Source organism: Brachyhypopomus gauderio, unplaced genomic scaffold, assembly GCF_052324685.1.
Source record: "Brachyhypopomus gauderio isolate BG-103 unplaced genomic scaffold, BGAUD_0.2 sc181, whole genome shotgun sequence".
NCBI lineage: Eukaryota > Metazoa > Chordata > Actinopteri > Gymnotiformes > Hypopomidae > Brachyhypopomus > Brachyhypopomus gauderio.
The window spans coordinates 128,687-149,570 of record NW_027507002.1 but is presented as its reverse complement, the minus strand read 5'-3'; the positions used below and the strand labels follow the sequence as shown (position 1 = coordinate 149,570).

The following is a 20,884-nucleotide window of genomic DNA, read 5'->3' as shown; positions in this document are numbered from 1 at the left end:
TGCATATTAATGACGGAATAAATAATAACCATCGTATGTTACATGAATTAACACTGCCACGTATAATACTGTGAGATATTAATTGTGATTGTCTTTGTTACCCCTAATGTTAATGGACGTGCTCCAGCCAATTAAGAGAGGAGTCAAGAGGTGTAAGATAGAGTCGGTGGGCCCTGCTGATGGGTAGATTAAGTCTTGGGAAATGAAATGTGCCATATTTTGTCAATTGTGATTTTTACACCCCAATCGAAATTTGTCCTCCGCTTTTAACCCATCTGTGCAGTCAGAACACACACACACACTAGTGATTACTAGGGGGCTGTGGATCACACGTGCCCAGAGCGGTGGGCAGCCCTAGCCCGGCGCCCGGGGAGCAGTTGGGGTTAGGTGCCTTGCTCAAGGGCACCTCAGTCATGGCCTGTCTGGGAATCGAACCCACGCGACCCTCCGGTCACAAGACCAGTTCCCTAACGGCCAGGCCATGACTGGGAAATGACGGATGCTTCCTCCCTCTCTCTCTCTCTCTCTCTCTCTATATATATATATATATATATATATATATATATATATATATATATATATATCACAGTGCACACTATATATATAATATATATATTACATTTACGGCATTTAGCAGACACTCTTATACAGAGCGCCTCTGATCACGATATTATATATATATATATATATATATATATATATATATATATATATATATATATATATATATATATATATATACATGAATCGATGTATATATCGATATATCGTTTAACGATCAGCAACTGACAGATCAGCTGTTTTTTCAATAATGAACTCAGCTTCACATATTGTTGTATTCTGCTGGAGTTCTTCAACGGAGCAGGCTCGCCCAAGACAACATGTCACTGTACCTGGGGGCGTCTGCCAATGGGATATACAGAGAGAAACCCAGCAGAACTCCCAGAATGCTGTGTGCCTCTCTGCACTTCATTTACTTTAAATGTATTGTTTTACATGCTAAACAGTTCAGGTAGTTGTGTTCTTTCTGGCTAATTAGAGTCTTGGAAATGTCTACCGTCATGCTAGAGTTTTTCTCTTAACAACTCTCCTCACATTCTCGTTAGCTCAGTTTCCTTCCTCTGTGTTGGCTGTTTTGTGAAGCTTTTTAACGACTTCGCTTTGAGTGAATTCCTTTGAGGCATTCTTTGGTTTTTGTTACACCCGATGCAACAATAATTTGTAATTAGTATTTGGAGTCAAGTATGTTTAGTAAGTTTTATATGCATTAAACATTGGCCTGTACCTAGTTCTGTTGTTGTTTGAATTTAATTGGGGTAAGGGAGTGTGCATGTGTGTGTGTGTGTGTGTGTGTGTGTGTGTGTGTTATGTGTAAGAGAAAGAGAGAGAGAGAGAGAGAGAGAGAGGGAGAGAAAGAGAGGAGGAGGAGAGAGAGAGGGAGAGATACACAGCAATAATGAAGTTTGATAAATGAAATTTGAAAAACTTTGCTGGTGAAAAAAATTAAGGCAGGTCTGCATTAGAGTGAGATAGAAGGGAGGTCTGCATTAGAGAGAGAGAATGGAGGTCTATGATGGGGACTGAGAGGCCAATCCCAGCTGTCAGACAGGTTGCTCTGTGGAGACAGGAACACACCAGTGGCCTGGTGCCTGGTGCCTAGTGCCAGGACCTCAACCGTATGTGTCCTGCTCAGGGAACAGGTGAGCGGGCCGGGCAATGCGCCCAGACCCACCGAGCACTATATTTATCTCACTACCCAGAGTGCAAAGCGCAGAGACCAGGGCATGGCTTCAGCTCTTAATGAATGTGACCAGCACACAGACACAAAATCAGTGACTTACACTGTGTACAGGAACAGGGGGCAGGGCTGATACTCTGATATTATGGGTTGTTTCGTTGCTGTGTTAGGTGTAGGGTTGCATTTGGACTCGTACATGCTTATTATTGGTTGAGGATACAAACTAAAGGCAGGCGGGCACCATGGTAACAGCTCTCTGTTTGAATGTGTTAGAGCCCATTACCACCAGTGACAGTGACCAGTAACACCAGTGACAGTGACCAGTAACACTAGTGCTGGGGCTGCCCAATAAGATCATGGAAATATTGAGTTATGAAGGCTGTGGTGGTGCAGACATTTCCCTCACTGCGTATAATCTGTGTTGGAAAACACAGCTGATCTGTGGTTGTGTATCGCACGTGTCTTCAGGGTTTACTGCTCCGTCTGTGTTGAGTTTTCCTGTGTTGAGTTTTTAACGCTTCATCTGTGTTGAGTGTTTCCTGGGTGTTCCTGTGTTGAGTGTTTCCTACTCCATCTGTGTTGAGTGTTTCCTGGGTGTTCCTGTGTTGAGTTTTTAATGCTTCATCTGTGTTGAGTGTTTCCTGGGTGTTCCTGTGTTGAGTGTTTACTGCTCCATTTTGAGTTTTTAATGCTTCATCTGTGTTGAGTGTTTCCTGGGTGTTCCTGTGTTGAGTGTTTACTGCTCCGTCTGTGTTGTGTTTCCTACTCCATCTGTGTTGAGTGTTTCTTGCTCCGTCTGTGTTGAGTGTTTACTGCTCCGTCTAAAACCTCGTGGTCAAAGCACAGAGCACCAGAGGCTCTTTATAGCTGGTGCTGTAATTGGGATCCACCCAATGGGATTACTGGCTAGTTTACTGGTCTTTTGTGACTGTCATTTTAACTACTTAAAAGCTGAAGTCCCTTTTCATTGGTGTGGTTTTATTTTGTGCCTCTGTATATTGTAACTGGTATTTTTTAATATCCCTTATTCTCACAAGAGTGCTACAGTCTCATGTCTCATTACGAGCTCGTCTCACAGCACCTGTTTAATAAGTCTGCCCCAGACCATCATGATTGTTTAAGCCAGTTATAGACTTTGCCAGAGAACTATCAATGTTTACAGCTGTGTTGTGCAAACTAAATCTGTAATAAAATTTAATGCAATAATCACGATTTTTAATCCATAAAAATGTTCTCTGCAATTTATATGACTAAAGCATACAGCAAAAAGTACACAGAGAAACATGCCGATTACCTCAATCTGTTCTGCTATGTGGTTGGATTCTGACTTTCGTGCTTTGCAAGAAAATATGATTCAATTAAAAAGGTGAACTGAGGACTTGAGCGTGTGCAGGTAAATATACAAAAGGTCTTTGCTGAACCTCAATGAACCTCAGTTTGTTTTTGCTTAACAAAGACAATATGAAAAGTGTCAGTCAATAAAGAAACAGAATATGAAGCACAATAAAGAGTGTGACACACACATCTTGAAAATCATATGGTGTATATAATTGACACAATAATTTTTTTTTCCAGGAACATATGACAGCAAATTGCCACAATTCTGATCAAAGCTCCTTGACAGAACACAAACTCTACTGGTGCTTACTGGAAAACAAAAAACAAGAAAGAGAATGAATAAAGCATATATCAGAACATTGTATTTATTCTTACGTTGTTTCTGTTTTGTTTTTTATTTATTTATTGATCTTTTACTTTAAATCGGCACATTTCAACATTACCGGCCATATTCACACATGATAGTGGGGCATTAGGACCCTGGGGTGAGTTAGTGTTTTTCAGGCTAACTCAGGCTCTACTTAAGGTAGCACTTAAGGAGTCTGGTTGTTGACCAGAGTAACGTGGCATCCAGCTCAAGACTACCTTAAGAGGAGCCAGGTCACCATCATTGCATACCCAGCTCACCTAGCAGGACTTTCACCTGCAGTGACACCGGAGATCGGTTCTGTCTCCGCCACGGATCAATCAACAGTTGCTTCGGTGGGGTACCACTGTGCAATTGATCACCAATCACCCAACCAGGTCTGTGGGGGAGACACACGGCCCCCACGTGTCTGAGAAAGTGCAAGCGTTTCGATTAAAAAAAGCTCAAACTCACCAATAAGGAATAGGGAGGGGAAGGGGGCGAGGAATATTGGCTTGACAGCTACAGGAAGTGAATGCCATAACATGGTTAACAGAGAGCATGGAAACTGTGGACAGAACGTTTGTCCCCATACTGTCTCATTTTTTGACCCGTCTTGGAATGTGGCCCCTAAGAGATCAGATGGCTAATAGTGAGATCTAAATCACGGAGGTCCTAGTACATGACCCTGCAGCACTAATCAGGTTCTCGGTCCACAGGGACCTGCAGGAGACGAGCTGTCTCCTGCCCCGGGGCAGGTGCTAACGGGACAAATGTCTCACTGAGTGCGCGCACCGATGAGGTCATCACCATGCGCCTGTGCTGACTCATTCACAGGACATGGGTGTCCCGTCACAGACGGTGAAATTAGAGCACCTGGCAACTGTGAGCCGCAGAGACACGGTTGAGCAAACACACTTTTCACCAGCCACACACCGTCAGACTGAGCCCTTCCCCACACACACACACGTTCCACGATCAACATTCATCGCTCAGCATTTTGTGTCCCTGTTCTCAGACGTTCCCTGACGTCCCTCTAAGAACTGTCCTCACGTCCATCCTGCATGGCCCAATGTCAGTGAGGACATCGTGTGGGCATCAGCACAAGCAAATCAGCACAAACAAATGTTTTCTGTAAGGGGGGCACAGACTGGCGTTTGGGACGGGGGGGGGGGGGGTCATCAGTCCACAGCATAGAGCCGTACGTCTGTCTTACTGAAGCATGCAGTCAGAGTGCAGTTTTTAGAATATTCCAGAAGGCTGTAAGATTGAACAGTGGCTTTACAAAAACATGCTTCAGTTCCTGCTTCAAATCTCTCACATTTGCTTCAAACCTCACCTCACACAGACAGATATTCTAAAAAAAAACGCTCTCATCTATGTGTCCCATAGTTCTCGGTGGATGGAAAATACCAAACCAAACAGCATGAAAACATCCTGGTTCTCCATCGTCTGCTGGTGTGTAAAGAGCCTCGCCTCGCTTGTCGGATTCCGGCGGGCTGCAGCTCAACTGAAGATGACGGCTCTGCATAGATCTGCAAGGATCTGCAAAGATCTGCAAGGATCCGTGGAGATCTGCATAGATCTGCATGTACTGCATGGATCTGCATATATCTGCATGGATATGCATATATCTGCATGCATCTGCATATATCTGCATGCATCTGCATGGATCCGCATGAATCTTGCTCTGCACATAAAGATGCAAATGGAAAATAATAATAATAATAATAATAACAATAATGGTATGCACATTTGAAAAAGAGGGAGATTGTTTTGCCTGTCCTGTATAAACCATTTCACCTATTATAACGGTCAGAGAACCAAGATGAGAAATCACACTGTTTTATAGTTCTGATGAATCATGTCAACACAGCCTCAGACTGAAGGGATGTGATCTATCCTCTCCACGTTAACGAGAACTCAGGACTAGCGGATGTGTTTGTTTCCCGAATATCCTAATGCTGTTTGGCTATAATAAATAAAATAATCTGGACCTGTAATTTTGCGAGACCAAATGAATCTGTGCAGGTTGTGTGCTGAAGAAACTCAGACATCGTGGTGTCGGGATTTGGAGATTAACTCAGACAACATGGTGTCTGTATTTGGAGAATAACTGTCACCTGATTTTAGGTGCTCAATGCTTTCTACACTTTCCACACCGTTCATAAAAACCAGCATAATAATTATTCATGGAGTGCAGTTTTTTCAACAAAGACAGAAAGAACAGAAATCTAAGAATACTCCACACTGTTGGCATGGTGACAAAAGAAGTTCATTAGTTTGTTCCCACTTTCTTTGTATTTGTACATTTTGTATGTTTGTTTTGACTTTTCTTTTTGGCAAAAGTAACTGCCCCGCCCTATAGCCCCACCCCTCCCATACCGAGTCCCAGATTGGCAGAAGGGCCTGTCAATTATCGCCTAAGCAGGAGCGTGGCCAATGAGAGAGGGTAGAGCGTGAAGCAGGGGAGGTTCCGGCTGCCGACTCCTTTGACCTCCTTGCTGTTCTCTGCAGGGTGGGGGACGTGTCTGGGCCTGTTGGTGATCGGGACCATGATCCGTGGCCCACGCACACACTCCTCGCCGCACATCCCACTCCCAGAACCGCTGATGTCATCACCTAGGTGGGAACAGAAAATCACGCAGGGCTATAATCCAAAATGTTATAATCCAAACACCAGCATCACACAGACAATAGATTACAAGGCAGCGGAAAACGTGAGGTCTAAATGCAAGGTGGGACCGGTTTACTTAATTAAATTCCAATTTCCAATTTCAAACAGTATCAGCAGAAGCGCTAACACGACCTCATTCCTCCCCTTTAGCGGTCCTGCTAGTTCTACTTTGCTCGCTATTTCTCCTGAGCTAATGGATCTTGAGTGTGAAATTTTAATAAAATTATATTGCAGGCCTCAATTTCAACCCATCTCACCCCTGAAAATTATAAACAATTAAAATTATGTATGTTTTATTCATTTAACTAAAAATTAACAAACATTTTTGCAGTCTGTTTTTTTTTTTTTGTTTGTTTCTTTGTTTTGTTTTCTGGATATTTTTTTGTTTTACTGTAAGTCACTTTCCTCAATCCCCTCCATGCCTCTGTGCTTGGGTTAAACAGCCCCGCCCCCTCACAGGCCCCACCCTTCATAGGCCCCACCCCCTCCGTTGATCTGCACTCACTGGTGTCCTGAAAGTCCACGTCATTGCCGTTAATCGCATTCCGCAGACGATTGGTCATGATCTTGAGCTGCATGATCTGTTGTCGTATGGTCATGTCTGGCTTGGTGATGTCGATCTCCACTTCTGGATTGTTGATCTGATTGGCCAGACCATCTCCCATCAGCCCCGGGAGGTACCTGAACACACAGGCTCTACTCTTACACTCTACAAAGGTTGTGTGTGTGTGAAAATAATGTCCTTTCCTTCCTTATACTTCTTTTGTTATATTTCTTTACATTTTCTGATTATGAATGAATGAATGAAGTTATATTCATACAGCACCTTTCAGTGAACCCAAGGTTACTGCAATATTCATGTTTGCTATAAAATATTGACTACAAAATTTCAACTCCTTAACAGAATAACATTAAACTAAAGCATATTTTCTTACAGATGTCATACAAGAAACATACATCCCTGGTAGGACTTTTGCAAAGATCATTAAACAACAAGCCTGGTTTAGATTTCACAAGTTCGCTGAAATACAAAGTTATCTTAGATCATTTTGTTTTAAGCAGCTAGGAGCAGGGTTGCTCGTGGAACGCCTCTGAAGCCCAGTGCAGTGTGGGAAGTGATATTCTGTTACCATGGCAGCAATTTAGTGACTACGCAGATAGAGCCATGGCATAGGGTTTTTTGTTACTATGATACTGTTTTTTGTTTAGGTTTGTGCATTGTGGTGGTAGTGGTGGTGGTGGTGGTGGTGGTGGTGTGTGTGTGTGTGTGTGTGTGTGTGTGTGTGTGTGTGTGTGTGTGGTGCAGTGGTGGGGGTGTGAGTGTGTGTCTTGATATAGTGATGGTGTGTGTGTGGGGGTGTGTGGTGTGAGTGTGTGATGGTGTAGTGGTAGAGGGAGTGTGTATTGATACTGTGGTGTTGGGGCAGGTGTCTGTGTTTGTACTGGTGGAGGAGTGTGTGTCTGTGTTGGTTCTACGCTAGTGGGGACCGTACCTGTCTATGGACATGCCATTCCAGCACCTGCTGTCATCGTTGGGTCTAGCCTCATAATCCACACACAGTTTATTTGGCAACTGAACCCAGTACTGCATAATTTCCCTCAGCTTCTGGGATAAATCTGATAACTGAGAGACAGGAAGGAAGAGAAAGGATGGAGGAAAGGGAAATAATAGTAGAATAGTAAAGGAATAGAAGAGAAAACGAAAAGATAGAAGTAAAGATAGAAGAGAAAGAGAAAAAGAAAGTGAGAGAACCATGCTGTTAATATCATTCTGCTGTGCACATGCAAACTGTCACGTCCTTCTTTTTCACACATATACCAGCCTCCGTAGTGTACCCATACACACACACACACACACACACACACACACACACACACACACATACTTGTTTTTGCTACCCCATGAGGACTCCTGACTAGGAGGTCACAGGTGGGGACACAAGTTCTTAAATGAATTAAAGTCCTAATTGTAACTCACAAAGGCTAGGTTTCAACTCATAAAATTTGTAGGTTATCCTGGGATGCCAAAAATCAACTTCAATATAAAAAATTTTCACATTTAGAAATCTTGATTTTTGTCAGGTTTTTCTATTCTGGTGGGGACATTCCTATTGTCTCGCATCACAAACGACCACCAGGTGGCAGTATTAAAAATGGCTGTAGGGGATTTATTTTTCAATATACAATTCTTTAAAATGTGATTTTAGAACCAATAAGAGTTTTATTGAAAATGAGAGAATGGTATCTTTAGCATTTGTATATTCACAATTAAAATCTGAATATTGACTAATGATTTTTTGTATTAATGATTGTGTTCCCATTCTCAAATGAAAAATACCCAGACTTTTTCGTGACTAAAATCAGAATTTCCATAACCAATACTAAGAACCCTGATTAAACTGCAATCTCAATAAGAATGTATAACAAAGTGCTTTATTTTACCAATACGGTTACACAATAGAGCACAAAAAATAAAATCTAAACAATACTGTCTTCAGAGTACTGTAGCATATTAATATAAACCAAAATACTGCCCTTTCACAGTATGTTATAGAAACAATAGAAACTCTACGAGTTATGCGCCAAAAGGGCTACTCAATATCTTTCAAAAAGACAAGATATTTCACAGTAGTGTAGCAATACTATCAATACTACCAGAAATTGAAACTCTTCCAGTTATGCCCCAACAGGGCTGCACTTTCAAACAAAAACAAAACAAAATACTGTGCTTTGACAGTACCACAACCTTAAATGCTCCTAACGCTCCTCAAATTTTAGTACTTACCAATCAATTTTAGTTCCACTGAAGCATCAGTGCGATTTTTACACTTACTTTACTCCCTCATAGCTGCTTTAAGTGCTGTTAGTAACATCTCAATGCACTCATTTCCCAGGTACGTTGCTAGTGTTAAAAGTAATTCCTCTAAAGCCTTATTCTATAATCCATTTGCTTTGTGACAAGATCCTGATATTTCAGTACATTTCATTATTTAGAGTGTCGCTTTGAAGCATCAATGCGATTTTTGACATAATATTTTATTGCTTCCCAGCTTCTTGATTTAAGTGCTGTTGGTGATGTCTCAATGCAGTGAAGACACTGGGATTTCCCAGGAACCTTTCCCATGCTGATGAACTCCATAAGTGTTTTCTCTACAGCTTTAATTTCTTCATCAGTCCATTTCCTTTTTTGAGTTTTTGATGATCCTGAATAAAGAGAGTGACAATGATCTTAAAAAAACAAACAAAACAAAAAACACTTTTACATGACCAGCCCCCAATGGTACTATGACAACATCTGACCATAGCAACAGTACACATGATATTAATGTTGTAGCACAAGCAGCAAGATTTCTTGCAAGAGTATCAATAATAGCAGAAATAGAAATAGCAGTAGAAATCTAGGTAGTTGAAGAAGTATGAATGAAGACTAGGTTTACCAACACAAACTAAGATTATCATTTATAATAATAGTACATTAGCAGTAATGGATGCAGTACATGTAATACTACTAATACAGCAGTTCAGCTTACTGCTAGCTTTCTTTTCAACTGTCCTACAAATTAAAGTCATGAGCAAAACTGAAGGACCTTTGACATGAAATTGTCACGTTACGGTCCCCGACCCCTCCCTTTTGGGCGTGTGTTTACGTTGTCTACGTCAAGTCGTCTGCGTCGAGTCGTCTGCGGATCTCCGTGGGTGCGGTTACGTCTCGTGTTAATCTGTCTCACCTGTTGCTCGTCTCGTCATCACTTGGGGTTTATGTGGTTTGTCTATTTAATGTGCGTTTGCGCAGAGTCCTGTGCTTGTCGTTGTTTGAGTCTTACACGTTCATTGTTATCATGTTTCATGTGTGCCTTCTGCGCGTTATATGTATTTAAATAAACGTAACTTTCGAAAACAGGATTCCTTGCCTCGTCCTTCGTCACACCCCGAGCGCTACAGAAATATATGCAATCACATCAACTCTATTCTGTTAGTACCCACAGATTAATTGTATTTTAAGGAAACCTGAGAGAAGTAATTAAATAAATATGAAGCAAAGTAAAAAGCGATTAAATGGTGAAGATTAGAAATGGTACTGGACAGTGAGCATTCTTATTAAAAGAAAAAACTTAAATCTGAAATTTTCATGTCATCTTATTACCTTTGGCTGGATGCAGACTTGTCTTTGGCTGGATGCAGACTTGTGCAGCTTCAGTGGTGGGTTTACTTGTCCTCATCATTTCTTGATGGTCTGTAAACATAATGGCTGTCTTTTAGTACATGAGTAATCAACACTGGGAAAGCATTAGTATGCATGCTTCACTCTATACTAATAAGGCCTGGGTCAGCAGAGAGCTGCAACGAGCATGAACGATTTCAGGCCTTCTGCAATCACTTCCATCCTCAGCAACTGCATGGAGAGGGTGATCACTGAGGACTTTGACTACAAAGTGACAGGGAGTGAAGTGTGCAGGGGCTAGGCACCTAGACATTCCAAACTTGTGTCAGGATTTTATTCATGGACTTTATCTGCTTTTAAAACTTTAACACACAAAACACAAATCTCAAGCATGCAAACAAAATCACTGACACTACTAAGGATCCTGCATACTCTTTAGCACCAAGGACACTGCACACCCTTCTCTACTCTTTCAGCTACTCCCATCAAGCAGTCACTTCAGATCACCTCTGGCCAAATAAAAAACGGACAAACATACCACAAACTATACCCGAAACATACCAGCAACTGGGAGTCCTACATTTCAATGAGCACACTATTTTTCTTCAGATTATGTACTGTTCTAGATTAACCATGATGACCCAGTAGCTGCCCACATACCTGATAGTGAAGGTGAAGATTCAGATTCAGCATCCTTCACAGCCCTGACATCCTCATCTGTGTCCGATGCATCACTGTCCACAGTCATTTTCTCTAATAAACACATTAACCACATGGACCATTTTAAGAAAGCAACACTGCACAAAAGGGCCACTGATTTTTTTAGGGTGGAAGTGCTGCAAATATGTCCATGTTCTTATAGAGGATAAACACATGGCTACTCCACCAATGGCAGCGCCTTCAAGCGCCATGTGTTAGTCGTATAATACTGCATTGGTGCATGCAATGTAGTGGCATTTTTTGAATCTGTCCAATTTATCAAATCTCTTTGCAGTTGACAAAAATTCTCTATGGAGGGAAAAAAATGTAATAATCATATCTCACCTTCTGGATCAATGCTGATCTCGTCAAGATTTCTTCCTTTAAATTGAGACAACTGTCCTCGTTCCAGGGCCATAAGCACTTTACTTATCTTCGCCAGCTGTAATGTGCCTTCAGGCAGCCTATAATACTGGCGATGCACTCTGATATCATGGCCAAGGAAGTCAGCAAGGTCATCCATTTCATTGTCCTTCAAGTTGAGAACCTTGGACATAGTGGCCATGTGCTTTCTCAGTTTAGTGGAGGATAACGCTTCAGGGTGTTTTGCCCCACAGCTTTGAGCAATGAGACGAATAACATCAGATCCTCTGAAGTGACTGAGTGCTTGTGGTCTCCCAAACATGAACTGATTCTCATCAGGCACATCACATTTTCGGCGACACTTGACAAGCAATTCCATTGATGCCAACATATCCGGTGTGAGGAGAAGGGGAACCTTTCGTCCACGTTTGCCCTTTATCTCTACTCGCTGGAAGTGCTTACAGAGTTTCTTTTCAAGGTCAGATAAAGCATGCTCTACGTCTGGATGAGTCGCTGAGGTGTCCCTCAATGTAAAGGCATTAAGGGACATCTTAGACACTTCTCCTTCTCTTCTACGATTAAAAAGTATAACCTCGCAAAGAGTAATTTTTGCAAGCTCTGCCCAGTTCTTCTTGTTTGGTTCTTTTTCAAGTGCATTTTGCCACTGTTTTCTTTGAATATTTAGATACTGGTGCATTTTTTTCACATCTTCAGCAAAGGGAAGAAGTTGTGGAGCATTCCATTTAGCCTCACTCAAATTCCTGAGGGCTTGGGATGACACACACTCACTCCATTTAGTCTCACACAGTTGCTTAAAAACTTGCACATTGTGAATTACTTTCTCATCACCAGACATCATTGCTTCACACTCAATAATATTTGCAATTTTTTTAAGGTTGTGACCCAATTTCAGTGCCAAAGATGGTGTTTTGTATGTGTTTGTGTCCTCATTCAAGCCAGCCACAGTCTTAACTGCCTCTATTACATGAGGGAAATTGCATGGTACAAAGAAATCATTCATAATCTTTAATTTCCCATTTTTCTTTCCTTGGAGAACAAGTCGCCCTGTCTCGCGCATCTTTTGCCTAATATACTCGTGTTTTGTGACATCGTGTCCATGCTTATTGAAAAGGTGTTCACCAAATTTCAATATTACTTTCTCTGTACGGACAACATTTGTTACCGCATCTTCATGCATGTCAAGAACTATTTTCCAAAATTTGGCACTCACAGTATCTGGAACTGGCTGAGCATATGCACAAAGGGCCTGGACTCTAGTTTTTCCTGTTTTTTTCACTTTCTTGTTAAGATGACATCTCTGCATGTGTTTCCACAGTGTTCTCCTCTTGAGGTAAGCTTCACAATTAACACAGTGTAGGTAATCACTGGCCTTTACAGGTACACTGGATTGTTGCTGGGGTATCACCATTCCTTTCCCTTCTTTCAACACCTGATTATTATGTATGCGGTTCCCTCTGTTTCGCAATAAACTGAAGTGTATTCTTCGCTCCTTAGAGCTCTTTGGAAAAGTAATTGCTCTTGCCACTTCAGGTTTATCTTTGTGTTTAAATTCCAAATGTCGTGCAATTTTGCTGAATGGCTTAGCACAAAACACACAATAGAATTTTTTGTTGTACAGTCTGCCACCATGTTCTTTCTTCTTTAGTGTCATGACTGTTACATCAGTAGAACTGGTTGATGAGGATTCTCCAGTGACATTTCCAACCTGGGAACTAGAGTCCGTCATATGCCTTCTCTTACATTGTTGGTTATCTCGTTCATGAGAGTTAGTAGTCTGTGCCTTTCTCTTCTTTCCCTTGTGCTGTTTATCTCCTGATGAACAGTCTCCTTCTGCTGCACTGTCATGTTCTAAACTGTCACTTTCTATGTCTTCATCAGACTGAGGAACGTATTCTTCCTCACTGTCCTCAGAACTTGGATATTCATCTGTTGTGTATCCAAGCATTTGTCTATTAAGCTGCAAAAATAGGTTGGATTTTAAGTATTGATAATTATTTTTTTTTCCTGTCACAAGCAGTTAAAGATCAGAAGTGTTGAGACAAAACAATATATTACAATCAGAAGACTACATTCACATACTGAATACTTGCAAATCAGAATAATACATTATTGGCCATATACCAGACTATGCCAATATTTCTGCAAGTTGATTTGAGAGGTGTTCTTTGTGGTGTCTAGGGTGCTGCAAGGCAGTTGCTGTGATATTTTGCACAGCTGCAGTTGAGTGCCCATTCACCACCCTCTGAAGATGAACAGGTTCTTAGTAAAGTGGTTAATCGCTGTAAATGTATGCACTGTGCTCCCACTCTGCACTCTGAACGATTCAGCACCATATCAGAGGTAGTGCCACTTTGTCCTCTAAGCATGTAAAAACATGACCGCAGTCAAGTTACAGATGCCATGGCATTTATGTTAAAGTGAAGTTTCACATAAACTTACAATTACACTGTCAGTTCTTCTGAGCTCAGGTACACTTGTGTCCTCATCAGAATTAAATAAAGTTACATCAAGGACAATGGTTCCTTCACCATCACTGGAGCTCTGGTGTACTTTCTGAAAAGAAAACATTTCAGAAAATCAGTTTAACGGTCAAAACATCTAAAAATGAAATACAATGCAGTTCTGCAAAGGTTTGTATTGGATTACAGCGATCACCAACAATGTTGCTGTTGTACAAAGTACACCTCAAAACAAATTTTTTGTACTTTTGTAGACATGTGCTGCCATGTATTTTAGGGTAGAAAGACAATGCCAAACACTAACCTGTTTAGAACACAGTCAGCACAATGCTAACCAAATATTAGCTGCTCTCTCCTTATGCTTTTGCACTGTACAATAATTTACCCTCATGAGCTGACTGTAAACTAAAATTAACTAAACTCTAGTTAGCTTCTGATCTGACAGTTAAGGGGAGAGTTAAGGAAAACAGCACTGAGCAACTGACTGTGTTTTGGGGAAGAGAACAGCAGCGTTACAGAGACACCTTATTTAGGAACATTATGCACATCAGGGAATCACCTGGTGATTTGTGAGCAATGCATGAGTCATGCATGATACTTATGCATGTATGCATTTTTTGTCTCAGGTTGACTTATGTCCAACTCTAAATCTTTGAAGTCAATCATGAACTTAACTCGGCAACATGTCTATTTAATAATGAGCACATAGAGGTTAATTCCCAATAATGACAAAACTAGAGCACAGGTTCGTGCATAAGGGACAATATACTGAAGAGTGAGTACAGGCTATAAAATATCTGTAGATGTGTTGACACAAGATTGGAAATTAGTGGTGGATGTAGGTAAAAACTACAGGTCCCAAGTATATTGCTTTATTTACAGTGAGGCGTGTGTTGTACTCTGAAAGTAAGCAATCAGTTTGTCTTAACACCATCAACTGAGGATGCAGTGGATGAACCTTTTAAAAGAAAGAAGTGAAATATGTAGACCTCGTGGCTGAGGTGAGAGTACATGTGTAGGCATATATGAAGCCAGGGGAGATAGGTGTGAGATGATTTTAGCCAAGTCTGCCACATGCTTGCATATGGTATTTGTGCTCCTATTCAGCACCATATCAGAGGTAGTCCCACTTTGTCCTCTAAGCATATAAAAACATGACCACAGTCAAGTGACAGATGCCATGGCATTTATGTTTTAGAGACTGTAAGCTAAGGGCAGTTGTGAAGGAGTTATCCAACATTGCTGAAAGTGTTAGTCAGCGGCTGTGGATGAAGAGAGCACAGGCTAGTTGGGGAAATGCATATAAAGGTGGAATGGCTGAGGTGTTTAGTGTGTCAAGATACATGAAGGACAGGTGAGGGGATTGTTGTCATGTCATTCTCATGACTGGTTTTTATTTCAACCAGGTACACAGCCAGCATTGTATGCAGCTGGTTTAACTTCTAATGATGATGACGACATGTCTTACCTTGTTCTGTTCAGAGTCAAAGCAATCCGTCACATCAGCAACTGCAAATAAATTACAAATGATGAAAATGAGGGCACACATTTTGTTGACTATATGGTCTGTTAACAGAAATATCACTGCACATTACTGATAGGAAGTCACCTGGTAGGGATACATCTCCATGTTTTAGATTACTTTGTGCTGCAGTAATTTTTAAGGTAGATGGGAAAACAAACTGATTTGGACCATTTAGATGGGGTGTTAGTGACCTCCCTTGAAAAAGTTAGTCCAATCCAAATGAAGATTTACCTAGGATTTTTTAATTATCTGATATTTTTATTACAACTCATGCCATCTCATTAGTCTCCTCATTCTCACCTGTGCTTTCAGTGCTGCCACCAGTGTATGCAAAATTTGGATCATCTGCCTGTCAGCACAAGTGACAGTGAAACTTCAAGATCTAACACATTATACTGCATTTCAAATATAATAAAACAGCAAAAACAACTATATTGTAACACTATAGTTCTTCAGTCAGGCAATGTGGTAGCCTCTAGCCATAAAAAACATATTAGGAAAAAAAACCTGGTGTGTAAATGATCGTTTGCAAGAATTCAGGAATTCTGGTAGCTTGCCTTCATACATGGCTTACTTCACATTTGAGCATGTGTCAGCCTCTAATTAGCTGCAACTCATCCAACATCCTTGCTAGCAAACTAGCTGGCTAGTTATTTAATGCAAGTTAACTAGCTAACGTTAGCAAAGTAGCTAGCTAGTTATTTAATGCAAGTTAACTAGCTAACATTAGCAAAGTAACTAGTTATTTAATGCAAGTTAACTAGCTAACATTAGCAAAGTAGCTAGTTATTTAATGCAAGTTAACTAGCTAACATTAGCGAAAAGCTAATAAGTTAGCTAGCTAACTAGCCAGATATCTAAAAGATCTAGTGAAAATTACTAACTACCTAAATAACTAACCTAGCGAAGTACTTTATGTGGCAATGCAAGTAAACCTAACAGCGTAAAATAATGGGAAAACAACAAAAAACTTACCATTTCTTTCGATGTTACACATCTAACTCTGCCTTCAGCTGGAGCATGCCTCGGGAATCCAAAAAAAGGAGCGCTACGGCCAATCCAGACCTGTTTGTTCCGGCGAAGATACAGTGACCGTGGGGGAGGGGCATAGTCAGCGTGGGGACTTCATAAGTCAGGATCTGTGTAACACTTCAGTTATTGCTGAGGATGGGTCATAAATCGGCGTCATAAATCACCTAATGAAATTACTGAATTACTGAAGTGGAGACAAATGACAACTGAATTTTCTGTGTGTGTGTATGTATATATATACATATATCAGATAAAAACGGTCTGCAAGCTAGTTAAATTTAATTAGTGGTGGGCACTAATATATATATATATATATATTTTATATACAGCCCACCACTAATATATATACATGTATACAGGTATATACACACACACACACACACACACACACATATATATATATATATATATATATATATATATATATATATATATATATATATATATATATATAATTTTTAATTAATTATATATAATTTTTAATTAATTATATATATTTTTTTATTGTTTACAGCTTGTAGCTTGTATTCCTTGGACATGTAGTTGGCCATTCTTTGACAGTTTTTAGGAGTCCAAGCACACAATGACCATTACCATAAACCTCTGCTGTTTAAAAGCCACCAGCCACACATGGTGAAACTTGGTACTTGGTAGGTAAATCAAGAGGGGTCTCCAATCATTCATCTGGGTATAACACCATCCTTTCTGTTTCTTTATCAGTAAACTACATGTCTGCTCAATTGTACCTGAGACTAAGGGCGTACTCACACTAGGCACGGTTTGCTGGTTCCGTGCTGGGGCCCGGTTATCCCCCCTCCCCACTCCCCCTCTGGCCTGCACTCACACTGGCTTCATCAACCCGCGCCCGAGCACGCTTACGTCATCACAACGCCGCTTTATTTGGAAAAAAAGCGCGCTCGCACAACACTATGGAGTTCACGATTCTCTTTTTATTGTATTTTTGGAGTCGTTTTGGGAGTGCAGAAACACGGTGCAAGCACAGATTTATCGATAATTTAACACAACGATTGTCTGCTAATCGCTTTGCCGCTATGACTGTTTAACGTGCGCATCGCATCACTGACGTCATGTTTGAGTTCCAGCGAAATGAACCAATCACACGAGGCACCAAGCGGGCCCGGGCACGGATAGCGCTCACACTAGAAGCGAACCGTGCCCGAGTCCACATGAATCGTGCCCTGGCCCACCTCTTCAAGCGGGCCCGAGCACGGTTAACTGATCCGGGCCCGGGCACGGTTGGAGCGCTCACACTAGCCAAACGAACCGTGCTTCGGCAGGCAACCGTGCCCGGGCCCGGATCACAGAGCCTAGTGTGAGTACGCCCTAAGAGGCTGCATTATCTGTGTGCAGTGTATGGAATGGCATGCAACTGGCAAATCCCATTTTGAATGCTATGTTTGAAATGCTTTTGCTTTCCTGGTCAAACTAAAAAACATTTCGAGGACCAACAGACCAGACGTGTAATGTAAGAAGCGCAAACACTGCAGGTGTAGACTAGGCCATAGTGTGATGGAGTATGTAGAGTATTAGGCTCCTAACTCAAAAAGTCAGCGTATGGCGACCTTTTCAATTTGCTTGTGTAGGCAATGCTTCTGTATTACAAAAGCCAAACTAACATTTTGTGGGCCTACACGCCAGCCGTGTGAGGTAAGAGGCCCAAACACTGCAGGTGTAGACTAGGCCATAGTGTGATGGAGTCTGTAGAGTATTAGGCTCCTAACTCAAAAGGTCAGCGTATGGCGACCTTTTCAATTTGCTCCTGTAGGCAATGCTTCTGTATTACAAAAGCCAAACTAACATTTTGTGGGCCTACACACCAGCCGTGTGAGGTAGGAGGCCCAAACACTGCAGGTGTAGACTAGGCCATAGTGTGATGGAGTCTGTAGAGTATTAGGCTCCTAAGTCAAAAGGTCAGCGTATGGCGACCTTTTCAATTTGCTTGTGTAGGCAATGCTTCTGTATTAAAAAAAAGCCAAACTAACATTTTGTGGGCCTACGCACCAGCCGTGTGAGGTAAGAGGCCCAAACATTGCAGGTGTAGACTAGGCCATAGTGTGATGGAGTATGTAGAGTATTAGGCTCCTAACTCAAAAGGTCAGCGTATGGCGACCTTTTCAATTTGCTCCTGTAGGCAATGCTTCTGTATTACAAAAGCCAAACTAACATTTTGTGGGCCTACACACCAGCCGTGTGAGGTAGGAGGCCCAAACACTGCAGGTGTAGACTAGGCCATAGTGTGATGGAGTCTGTAGAGTATTAGGCTCCTAAGTCAAAAGGTCAGCGTATGGCGACCTTTTCAATTTGCTCCTGTAGGCAATGCTTCTGTATTACAAAAGCCAAACTAACATTTTGTGGGCCTACACACCAGCCGTGTGAGGTAGGAGGCCCAAACACTGCAGGTGTAGACTAGGCCATAGTGTGATGGAGTCTGTAGAGTATTAGGCTCCTAACTCAAAAGGTCAGCGTATGGCGACCTTTTCAATTTGCTCCTGTAGGCAATGCTTCTGTATTACAAAAGCCAAACTAACATTTTGTGGGCCTACACACCAGCCGTGTGAGGTAGGAGGCCCAAACACTGCAGGTGTAGACTAGGCCATAGTGTGATGGAGTCTGTAGAGTATTAGGCTCCTAAGTCAAAAGGTCAGCGTATGGAGATCTTTTCAATTTGCTTGTGTAGGCAATGCTTCTGTATTACAAAAGCCAAACTAACATTTTGTGGGCCTACACGCCAGCCGTGTGAGGTAAGAGGCCCAAACACTGCAGGTGTAGACTAGGCCATAGTGTGATGGAGTATGTAGAGTATTAGGCTCCTAACTCAAAAGGTCAGCGTATGACGACCTTTTCAATTTGCTCCTGTAGGCAATGCTTCTGTATTACAAAAGCCAAACTAACATTTTGTGGGCCTACACGCCAGCCGTGTGAGGTAAGAGGCCCAAACACTGCAGGTGTAGACTAGGCCATAGTGTGATGGAGTATGTAGAGTATTAGGCTCCTAACTCAAAAGGTCAGCGTATGACGACCTTTTCAATTTGCTCCTGTAGGCAATGCTTCTGTATTACAAAAGCCAAACTAACATTTTGTGGGCCTACACGCCAGCCGTGTGAGGTAAGAGGCCCAAACACTGCAGGTGTAGACTAGGCCATAGTGTGATGGAGTATGTAGAGTATTAGGCTCCTAACTCAAAAGGTCAGCGTATGACGACCTTTTCAATTTGCTCCTGTAGGCAATGCTTCTGTATTACAAAAGCCAAACTAACATTTTGTGGACCTACACGCCAGCCGTGTGAGGTAAGAGGCCCAAACACTGCAGGTGTAGACTAGGCCATAGTGTGATGGAGTATGTAGAGTATTAGGCTCCTAAGTCAAAAGGTCTGCGTATGGCAACCTTTCCAATTTGCTCCTGTAGGCAATGCTTCTGTATTACAAAAGCCAAACTAACATTTTGTGGGCCTACGCACCAGCTGTGTGAGGTAAGAGGCCCAAACATTGCAGGTGTAGACTAGCCCATAGTGTGATGGAGTACAGAGAGTATTAGGCTCCTATGTCAAAAGGTCAGGGTATGGCGACCTTTTCAATTTACTTGTGTAGGCAATGCTTCTGTATTGGAGAAACCAAACTAACATTTTGTGGGCCTACACACCAGCCATTTGAGCTAGATGATTAAAACAGGTAGATACTAATCAGGATAATGTGGGCTGTCAAATTTTAAAAGGTTATATTTGACGTTGTGACAATTTTTTTCTCATTTCCTTACATGTCATTCTTTGTAATTTCTTCTTTGCTTAAAATTAAACAATTAATTTCAACAATAAATATTGCATTTACATGGAACCGAATTGATAAGGCAAAAATACATTTCTCTGTCTGCATTACGCTGTTAACAGCTCTGCATAAGAGCGCATAGTAGCCCACAGTAGTTACGGGGGATGGGTAGAGTAGTGGTGATTGGCTGACACACAACAGCAGTTACAGGGGATGTGTAGAGTAGTAGTGATTGGCTGACACATACAATGCATCAAAATGACCTTGCTGCAGGAGCAGAAGATTTGTTCATTATTGTATTATTATGACTATTGTATTTAATCATTTTCTGAAATTAATTGCATAAAATCTAATTTATTCATAATTTCTAAATACTCATCCACCACATATTTTTATGTGGAACACAATTTAACACATATAATTTAAAACCAAATATTGAGCCTTGTGTGCGTACATAAAGTACATATTCATATGTCAAATGGTCATCATGTAGCGACCCATTCAATTTTGGTCAAGGTTTTAGACTGGAAAAACATCTGTAAATTTAAAAACAATTTCACCTTTTTAAGATGTATTTAAATTTAAATTTTGTTCCAATGTTTTTATCAATAAAAATGTAATAAAGTTTTATTTTATTTAAAATATATTACAAAATGTAATACTATTTTTGACCAGTGGAGACAGTAGAGAGTGAACAAAAAATATTGCACACTTCCGGAACACCAAACCTTATGAGGACTGC

At 41.2% G+C, this 20,884-nt stretch overlaps 2 protein-coding genes across 4 annotated transcripts in view; both read right to left on the bottom strand.

The window, feature by feature from the left end:
* Nucleotides 1-3,264: 3,264 nt before the first annotated feature.
* Nucleotides 3,265-20,884, bottom strand: part of LOC143501941 (glypican-1-like) — a 61,444-nt gene continuing 43,824 nt past the window's right edge. Inside the window, exons 8-10 of the mRNA XM_076995099.1 lie at nt 7,593-7,723; nt 6,605-6,780; nt 3,265-6,044 (exon numbers count right to left, since the gene is read on the bottom strand). Of these exons, the coding sequence (XP_076851214.1) occupies nt 5,839-6,044; nt 6,605-6,780; nt 7,593-7,723 (513 nt within the window). The 3' untranslated portion in view covers nt 3,265-5,838. The remainder of the gene's footprint in view (nt 6,045-6,604; nt 6,781-7,592; nt 7,724-20,884) is intronic.
* On the bottom strand, nt 7,732-16,507 carry LOC143501936 (uncharacterized). 3 transcript variants are annotated; one of them, XM_076995093.1, is made up of 8 exons: nt 16,304-16,507; nt 15,629-15,677; nt 15,272-15,312; nt 13,784-13,897; nt 11,306-13,301; nt 10,922-11,014; nt 10,244-10,333; nt 7,732-9,303 (listed from the first exon to the last, which is right to left on the bottom strand). In XM_076995093.1, the coding sequence occupies exons 1-8, from the start codon at nt 16,304-16,306 to the stop codon at nt 9,086-9,088; spliced, it is 2,604 nt and encodes an 867-aa protein (XP_076851208.1). In that variant the 5' UTR covers nt 16,307-16,507; the 3' UTR covers nt 7,732-9,085. The 3 variants fall into 3 exon arrangements, 2 of the variants coding, with proteins under 2 accessions (XP_076851208.1, XP_076851210.1); XM_076995095.1 differs by lacking the exon at nt 7,732-9,303 and adding an exon at nt 9,314-10,035; XR_013127028.1 differs by lacking the exon at nt 11,306-13,301.

Excerpts from the sequence above, each read along its gene's own strand:
- LOC143501936 (XM_076995093.1), bottom strand. Across the intron at positions 11,015-11,305 it reads GATCAGCATTGATCCAGAAG|AGAAAATGACTGTGGACAGT; the intron begins GTGAGATATGAT and ends TGTGTTTATTAG. Across the intron at positions 9,304-10,243 it reads AAGTCTGCATCCAGCCAAAG|GATCATCAAAAACTCAAAAA; the intron begins GTAATAAGATGA and ends CTCTTTATTCAG.